Source organism: Podarcis filfolensis (assembly GCF_964270895.1).
Source record: "Podarcis filfolensis genome assembly, chromosome: 2".
Taxonomy (NCBI): domain Eukaryota; kingdom Metazoa; phylum Chordata; class Lepidosauria; order Squamata; family Lacertidae; genus Podarcis; species Podarcis filfolensis.
Window position 1 is genome coordinate 114889195 of NC_139605.1, and position 9413 is coordinate 114898607.

Below are 9413 nucleotides of genomic sequence, written 5' to 3' on the forward strand. Positions count from 1 at the left end.
GTGGCAGTATACAAAACAAGTAAACAAAAAGAAAGCAGCAATTAAAAGAAAGGGACGGTGGCGGAGAGAAAAATAGGACCCCTATTAAAAAGGCTATGCAGAGAGAAAGGTGAGCGCGCGCATACGCTCAGGCAACGTCCGTGATTGCTTAAATCAAGGAGAACATGGAATGTAAAAAATTGTACCCCCATCTGCTCGAACATCATGATAGACTAGGTAGTAAAGTCTCATTAGTACCGGCGGAGTTTACTTTCAAGGGTTGACCACCGCCGTGCTCTTTTGCTGGAGGAAAACTCCGATCCTCTCCGCGTTTCATGAAATCCACTGCAGTTAAAACCAGCAGAACGTCTTTCCTATTTACTGTATTACGTTTTAGGAAGGTCTGGCTCGCCTTATAGGCCTTTCTGTTTCGATCTAAATCCGGACGGTCTAAACTTATTACCTGCTGTTAATTTATTGGGAAAACAGGAGGCGGCCTTGCGCCAAAGTTGGGGTCACGCTAAACGCAGTCCAGCTTGTGTCTAGGGGCAAATGCACAAATCTCATCGAAATCAACGGCAGAAAATCCAGTGGGTTTTCACGGAGCTGGATTGCACCCGCTACGTTTTATTGCTTTGTGGGTTCTCTTTCTCATGACACGTTTATGTTATACAGTCGGGACAGCGGCGTGTACTGCACAACCTCACCCACAACAACTGTAAATTGTGTTCATTAGATGAACCTCAAGAAACCTCAAGAAACGCCAGTGGATCCAGTAGATCTGATCAGCAATTCCAGGAATCAAAACTGTCACGTGCTTTCTCGTTTTTTTTAATCCTCTATATCCACAACTTCCCTCCACGGTACACGAACAGTTATGCAGAACAGCATATAAAATATAAACACAGAACCGACCGCGCCCCCAGATTTCCTGGCATCCGACTGAAGATAACCCATCCTCAGGGTTGCACATTTCAATTCAACCAAATAGCGGGATGTGATGCTGAAATTATGATATTTCGTTGCACTCTGCAAGAGACCGGTGTCTACAATGTTGAAATGTACATGCACGCACACAAACGCCCCATATCTCATATGTACGGGAGACATATAATAACATATTATATCACATCTTATTTATTAGACCACGTAGTCTTTTGACTCACAGGTACCATTCTTTCGTCCATCAATGTCTATCCCCCCTCCCCCGCATTTCCCCCTTCAAAATGTAACTTTCTCTCCCTTTTGCTTCTGGGACGTGATTTTATTTTATTTTTAATTTTGGCCTTAAGACCCAGTCTTGTTTTCCTTTTTTAAAAAACCTGTGTAAAGTTTTTGTTTATTTCAGCCAGCCCCATTTTTACAAATAAAAAATGCATCACACAAATGTATGGACACGATCCGGGGAAAGTGAGGAACGTTCAACACCTACTGATTTCAAAGCCAGAGTTAATTAAGCACGTGCGTAAATAATCTCTCATTGTAACTCATGGAGCTTAAATACGTTTGTCACTTAAGGGAAGGTCCAGAAAATATCCGCATCACCATAGGCCCAAGACAGCCTCTCAGTTCCGCGGGCCAATACAGCGCAAAGCGTGCTAAAATGTAAAGTGTAGGAAGCCAAGTCCCAGACGCAATTAAAATGAAAATTAAAAACCAGAGGCACATACAACAAAATCATTGAAAAGTGAAGTTCTCTCCCAACTCGCCCTATCCTTTCCACAAACAAGGTCAGGGCTTAGCAGCTGCTACTTTGCAGCCAGACCATATTTATTCTAAGCAACGTGGCCGCCTACTTCTGCTATTTTATTTTTTGTTTAAAAACTCTGAACACAGATTTAAGCAATCCTAATTGTACGTATTCCCCCTCCAACTCCCAGCTGCTCATGCGCACACCGCCAGCCTGCCTGCTCTCTCTCCTAAATGAAATGCAAATTGGTATATATTACACGATTTCAGGGTGCATTATTACGACAGTTACTGAAGTTGTCATTAAAAAAAAAAAGTTTGACTCATTATGTTTTTTCATTCCCCACTCTCACCCCACCTCCAGCCGCTGCTCCCTCCCCCGCCCCGTTTCTCTCTTTCTAGGTTGAAAAATAGGTACATAGATAGTGGTGGTTGCTTTTATTGTTGTTGATACGGTTTTGCTGCTGTAAAGAAATGTATTATTGATATTGCAGTTGTTGTAAAATTGTAATGTTCTTCCAATTGTTTTTATTATGGCACTCGTTCCCCTTAATAAATATATATGTGTGTGATTTATATTACCGTGTCACATTTGTGGTTTTCAATTTTCACATTTACTGCCCTGTTTATGACACGCACCAAGGATTAAAAGCTACGTGCGGGGGCCAACGTTAACTATCACAGTATCGGATTTTGCTCCTGGATGTAGTCTGTCTCTCTCTCCCCCCCCCCCGCCCCCTTTCCTGGACCTGTGTGTCAATAATGCCTGGGAATGTTCACTATGATCCCTCGTCTATGGTGATGTTATAGATAAAAGGAGCCATTCATTTCTTCTTGTTTGGTCTGTAAAGTGCAGGGAATATAAATCAGTTTTTCTTATATTCCCTCCTTTTAGATCAGCTCCAACGTTCTGAGTTTATGAACAACGGCAATATGTCAGTTTAAAGACTAAATCAATACATTAAAATGTGTATTGTATGGGCAATCCTGGGAGAGAGGAGAGGGTGGTTGTTGCAGAAGGCTAAAGGAAAAGGCACAGCAAATAACATTGGACAACAGGCAAATATCGAAAGGGATTCATATCTCTTCAACCAGCACAAAAACACGTCCTAACTCCAGAAACAACGAGAGGAGGAAAGGAAGAGGGGGAAACGACAACGACAGTCCGGCAACCATGTGGTTCAAATAACCATTGCCTGGTCATTTTTTTTTTAAGGTCTTTATTGCGACCTCCTTTGCAGTCAGTAATGGAACCCACCGCATATATAAATATTCACCCAAGCTAATCGGAGGGAGGGCGTACCTTGCTTCGTTACCGCCACTCCTAAACCCATTTACCTGCAAGTAAGCCACCTGGCTTTCTTCCACCCGCCCAATAGGAAGCGCATTTAGAAAGCGAGCAACGCATTCCTATGGACTACTGTGGAGCTTACTGGCCCCTCGAGGTGCGATTGCAGATTAAACTGACTGACTCCCGAGTAAACGCGCAGCCCGCACTGTCCAGCAACCGTATCCCAAACTGTATCCCCGAACCCCCATCACACACACACCCAGAAATCCGACTCCCCAAAGCAAAATGGGAGACACAGGCGTCTAGAATGTGCGGCTCCTTCTATGCACAGACATGACATACGCACGTCCCACTTACCAGTTTTGGGCTTCTTTTGTTTACAGAACCCCCAGGAAGGCTCGTGGATGGGCTGCCTTCGCTCTTGCTTTCCTTAAGAATAAAATGGCTGGCGCGATCGGATGTATTTGATCAGATTTAACACCACCCCACAGATGTTATTTGGTTTTTTTGTGTGTGTGCCACTTTTATAAACAATAGTCATTCATTGCAGCACACATATTGCAGCAAGCAATCCAATTAGAACGCGTTTCATTAGAAGTCCCCTCAAAAAGCACCGTGCAGTGTGTGTGTGTGCTCAGTGGCAAAACGCTATAGCGGGCGAGGCCTTTTATAAACCTGGATGCAGAATGTGTTAAATATTTCATTGAGGAATCTAGCTGAAGGGCCTTACAAGCAGGAGACGAACAGGGTGCCCTTCCCAGGGATTTGAATTTCTATATGTTTATGAGCATGGGCAAAGGGGGAATGGATTTAGAATAAATTCAGTAAGGGACCTGGGTCTTTGTTCCCTTCCCCCACCCTTTTGTCGAAAGCCTCGTCGTCCGTTTTGTTATTATTCGCTTCTGATTATTATTATTATTATTATTATTATTATTATTATTTACTAATTGGAATGCAGTTTGCACCCACATTAACTGAGGAAAATCTCAGGAAGATACACACCCATAATCATATTGATAGGGGTATAATGCATTTTGTTGGGCCGGTGTAGTGTGTGTGTGTGTGTGTGTGTGTGTGTGTGTGTGGACTCTAGAAAGGGAAATATGTAAAAAAAATCCCCATGTTCTCTGCTAACATGTTGGAAGGAAAACCTCTTCATCAACGTTACAACACAACAAACAAGCACTGGAATACACGCTCCACACCGTAAAACGTTGACATGGCACACCCAAACAATGCAGTTTATTTCTTAAACTCTTTAAACAGCCATCAAATTATATATAGAGAGAAATAAAGTCAGGATTCATGCTTTGCTAGATTGGACTGCACCTTTCCCGGAGGGGCGGGAGAGGCCTGAGACGGACACAGAGAAACACACTCTCAAATGGGGCGGACCGTTCAACTCCTAAATATAGTCTTAAAAATATATAAGCTTTCCGAAGAGCCAATCGGAACCATGTGTTGGGGGGAGAGAGTGGAAAGGTAAGGCGCCTCCTGCTTCACAACAAACACAGCTAGCTCATAATTGCTCATTAAAAATGGCACTCCTGCTTGCTTGGCTACTTTCTTGCTGTACACCAGGGGGGAATCTTCCTCCCGTTTCCTGGATGAGAGCGCGCACTGCGCATGTGCTTGAAGTACTCACTGCGCTCAATTGCTCTTAAGAAAAGTTGTCACTGTTGTTTATCTTTTTTTAAAAAAAAAAACAAAATCCGCGCACGCTAGAAACTTTTTAAGTAACGATGATAATAATTAAATGGATTCAATGGCCTTTGGGCCCAATCTGATGCTGGATCCGGATACTCTCATTGACTTTAACTACTGGACTCTACGACCACAGGCGCTTTCTCGCCGCTGTGTTCCTCCCCCCACCCCCCCGCGAGGGCGCTTCCATCCCAGCCCTCCCGCCATCCTCCCCACCCCAGTAAAACACTGCACCATTGTAAAGGGGAGGCAGACTGCAGCCGGCATCCTCTGTCTCCAGCAAACCAGACCGCAGTGACATCACCACTAGCAAACCGTTCACCCCCTCCCTCCTCCCCCGAATTAACCACATTTGCGCCGATTCTTCCTGATCATATTCTGTCATAACCAGGCTACACCCCTCTTTCCGTCTGCTTCGCGAAAACGATGCATCATTATCTTTAACACCCATCGCCATGGATCATTAGTTACACATTTTAGCCAATAAGGGAACACTTACCAGATTCTCTTTCCCCTTCCTCTCTCTCTCTCTCTCTCTTTCCTTCTCTCTCTCTCCCCTTCCTCTCTCTCTCTTCTGCCTCTTTTCTGTTCCGCTGACGCTGTGTTCAGCTCCACAGAAATATTAAAAAAGAGAAACAAAACAAAAAAGAATTGGGGGTGGGGGAGGGATAGACAGAAAATAAACCAAAAAATAAAATAGTCTTCTTCTGTTGTTGTTTTTTTAACTTGGGGGTCAGGAGAGAAGACGGGGCTAGCATCTCTTCCCCCTCCCTCCCCCTTAAAAATAAAATAAAATAAAGGTATTTACAACTCCTTGTCCCCCTCGTCATTGCATCCTCCCAAGGAAATGTGTTGCGTTTTGCCCCTAGGGGTGGAGAATGGGAGGAGGCAACCAGCCGCAGCAGTAAACTCATTATTCCTAAAATGCCCAGAGCAACCAACAATTCCAACCCCAAAGGAAAGAAAGGGAGAAAGAAAAAAAGAAAAAAAGAAGGGAGGGAGGGAGGGGGAAAGAACAGAGACAATTCGAGATTCCTTCCCCCACCCCCTCCACTACCACCACCAGAAAAAAATACTAATAATAATTAAAAGGAAAAAATACAGATACCATCGTACCCCCGTTTCACTGGCACTGCTTGGACTGTTAAAGGAAGGACTACTGCGAAAGAGTCATAAGAGAAACCACAATAAAAAGTTCACGTTCATGGATGGAGTCCACATGACTTCCTGTGGCCAATCCAACTTGTGATTCAGTCGTAAACTTTTATTGCTCAGCTGTAAATTTTCTGCAAACAACCAAGAATGCGTTGCATTTTTGTGACGAGTGCAAATGCTCTTCTCTGTCGCCATGTTTATAGAATTACTCTTTCCATATATTTACATGTGTGTATATATATGTCTGCGTGTGGATATATATATACACTCACACACACACACACACACACACTCATTAAAATATATTCTAACCCGAATTCATTTGGAGAGATCTGACGGAGTAGGAGTAACAGCTTTGTTTTAAGTCTATTTATTCATTTCTTTTTTTAAAAAAAAACACAAAACCACACATGCACACACACACACACACACACACACACACACACACGAACCAGCTAATATGCGAAGGGGCGGAGACAGGGGAAGACTACAACGCTGGCGTTCATCGTGCAATGCTACTCTTTCTATTATTGCTGCTAATTTGCTTCTTGTTTCGCTTCTGGCTCTTATTTGCTTATTCAAGGGGCAACCCATATGGCCACGCTGCCACTGATTTTTCCAGTTCCCGGATTGCACCTTTAACCAAGCCAGTTCACTGGTGGGAAATGCAACGTGAATATACAATTTTTTTAAAGGCGATAAATGTGTACACACACTCACTCACAGTCTCCCTCAGACACACGTATGTGTGTGTGTATCGAAGAGGAGTTTATTTACAACCCCGGTCCCCTAGACCCGTGTTTAACTCCTAGCAGACCCTTTTCCCGAAAAAGGTGACTCCTTTTTGATACTTGCAAACTCCATCCTTTCCATGTCCATAACACCCACCTTTTCACTGTTCTAGAACCTAGATATCATCTGAATCAGTCCAAGGGACTTGTCTCCCCGGCTCCAACCCCAATCCACATTCAGTGGGACCTCAAGGGTTTGGGGCTAAAGACTTGGTCTTAACTGGGAGATAGATCGGGGTTTTCCCCCCCTTAACTATAAATAAATCAGCAAACAGCCTTCCTCCCCCCGTTTTGGTTTTTAATGGGACAACTGGTCTTCTTGGTGCACTTCAAGTCTATAAAGAGAGGCTCCCGAAACTGTGACCTTTTCAAAATTAGCGGAATCTGACTTACAATAAGGATATACATTAAACACATCAGTCCACCCAAGGACCGGCAGAATTTCTTAATATTTGATCACAGACTTCGACGCCCTTTTTCAGTTTCACTTTCCCAGACGCGCATTAATATTAGTATTACAAGATGGAGATTATGGGGCCATATAGTTAGAGGAAAATAATAATTCTGGAGGGAAATCTGAGAAACCGCAAAGAATAATTTTTCCTTCTTAATACGTATAGAATAAGCGATAATATAATTATACATAGATACATGATAGAGACAGATTGGATGGATAGATAGATAGATAGATAGATAGATAGACAGACAGACAGACAGACAGATAGATAAGTCTGGAAGATATTAGCATTGCTGTCTGAACATGCTGCCCCATAGAAGTAAGTCATAACCTTGGGGCGAAATGGAAATTGGGGTGGAGAGATATTTCGACAGCTACCTCCTATCCTAATATCTGTCAGGCTTTACCTGCATTCCAACGGATTTTAATGGGATCGGATTGCACCCACATATAAATTTTTATTCCGCATGGCAGCTAACTTTTCTCCTCTCTCTTTTTTTGTATTTCGAAAATTTTCAGGGGTGGGGAAGGGTTGTGTGGGACGCGTTTCTCCAGTCTATGTGCGAGTGCGTGTCTGTCTGGGGCGGCGGGGGGGGGGCTCCCGAAACCCCACATTATAGGATGTAATCCAACCGGACGGAAGGGAAATTACTTTTTTCACTTTACAAACCGCCAATAAATTTTATAACAGGTAGTTAAAAGTTACGACGAGGAAGGAACCGTCACAACAGTGGCTCTGGAGACAATGGGCTCCCCGTTTTCTCGGGAGAAAAGGGTCCATAAAGGGAACAGGAAATTTTATCTTGCAGCAAAAGCATAACCTGTGCTGCACGTTTTCGAGTGTTGCGGAGAAAGAGGTTGGATACATTTCCTTCCCTCCCTCTCTTTTGTATCTTATTCCGCATTCCGACTCTCCTGATACTGGAGACACGTTTCACTGGTTTAGGTGCTCTGCGGATTTTACCTCGCATCGGGTTGCCAGAGGTGGAGGGAAAGCTCTCCGAACTTTTCCTAGGAGGGTGGGGACGCTAAATTAGTAACTTGAAATTGAGAGGGAATGCTAAAAGGAAGGAAGGAAGGAAGGAAGGAGAAAGCGGGAGAGAGAGAGAGAATGCGAAGAAAGATAGAGAAAGCAAAATTACTTTCCCGACTTTACCTTGGGAACTTTTTTCTTTCATTCATTCAGGTTATTCTCAACCTCTGCCTGAAAACTTAGGCCTCCAAACTTTTGGGTACGTGTATGAAATATCATTTGTGTACATTTCCATGTCTCGAATGGAGAAGTATTCTAAACCCCACCCACCTCCAACACATATACCCCCGCCCGCTTAATGGATGCATTATCATGTAACGGCTGCTGTGATTAGAATAATAAATTAAGAGAAAATGAGCAATATGCTCCAGTGCAGCTTTTTCGTGGATTTCTATTTTTCACAAATCACAAATGGAGATTTGAAGGAATTTTGATTGGCTAATAAAAAAAATGCAGAATAGGATGATATTTCTTACTCCAGGCGGGTGGGTGAAACTCATTTCGGTAATATTGAAGTAATGATCATTTCCGAATCAGCCATTTTGTGAAGAGCATTATCTTCTTTCAAATTACTTCGCCTCGTAAAAATGGCCTTTTCCCTGTCTCTTTTTTGTCTCCCTTTGGAAATTATGAAGTGATTACTATATATATATATAGTAAATGCATGTCATCTAAAGATGCGACTTTGTTGTGTATTGACTATAAGCCATAATCATTTCCACCACCGCCCCACCCCAAATGTAACAGCTTTGCCTAGCAATTCCAATAATTTAACTTCTAACCCTATGATAGATAAGTATCGTTTGGGAGATTCCTTCAAATCAAACCACTTAAGAACATGGACTTAAATATGATGGATAGAGTGCAGATACAGCTCTTTTTTCTTTTCTTTTCTCTTCTTTTTCTTTTTTGTTCTCTCTCACTCTCTTCCCCCCCACCCCACGCCCTTTCAATTCCCTTATTTTGAAATTAAGTTTTCTCGCCTCTTCTTGAGTCTACTTCAAGTCTCTGTAAGAGTAGTTTATCCGGCCACTTCCCCTTTGGGGACGAGAGATGGGTTGGTGCGGGTTGTGCAGAGAATCATTCTCGAAAGGGAACACTATGGACTTAGTTCACAAGAAGATAAGATGCTCCCAAGCTTTGCTTTAAAATGTGTGGATCCGCCACGCTTTAAACTTCTGTAATCCACTGTAGGAAAAGTCGCCATTATATTAGATATTACCACGAGACAACTCAACTCAGAAGATGATAGATAGATAGATAGATAGATAGATAGATAGATAGATAGATAGATAGATAGATATAGATGTCTAA

General features: G+C 42.9%; 1 protein-coding gene across 12 annotated transcripts in view; it reads right to left on the bottom strand.

Moving 5' to 3' along the window:
- LOC310755853 (homeobox protein Hox-D3-like) overlaps window positions 1-8289 on the bottom strand; it is a 152083-nt gene extending 143794 nt beyond the window's left edge. For 5 of the 12 annotated variants that reach the window (XR_014544579.1, XR_014544580.1, XM_083599217.1 and 2 more), the window contains exon 1: window positions 5163-5764. Coding sequence is in view for 1 of the 12 variants with exons in the window: in XM_083599214.1 (XP_083455340.1) it covers window positions 5163-5272; window positions 8223-8244 (132 nt within the window). In the remaining 11 variants the exon portion in view is untranslated. The other 7 variants (XR_014544575.1, XM_083599208.1, XM_083599214.1 and 4 more) reach the window with 6 other exon arrangements.
- Between the last annotated feature and the right edge of the window lie 1124 nt (window positions 8290-9413).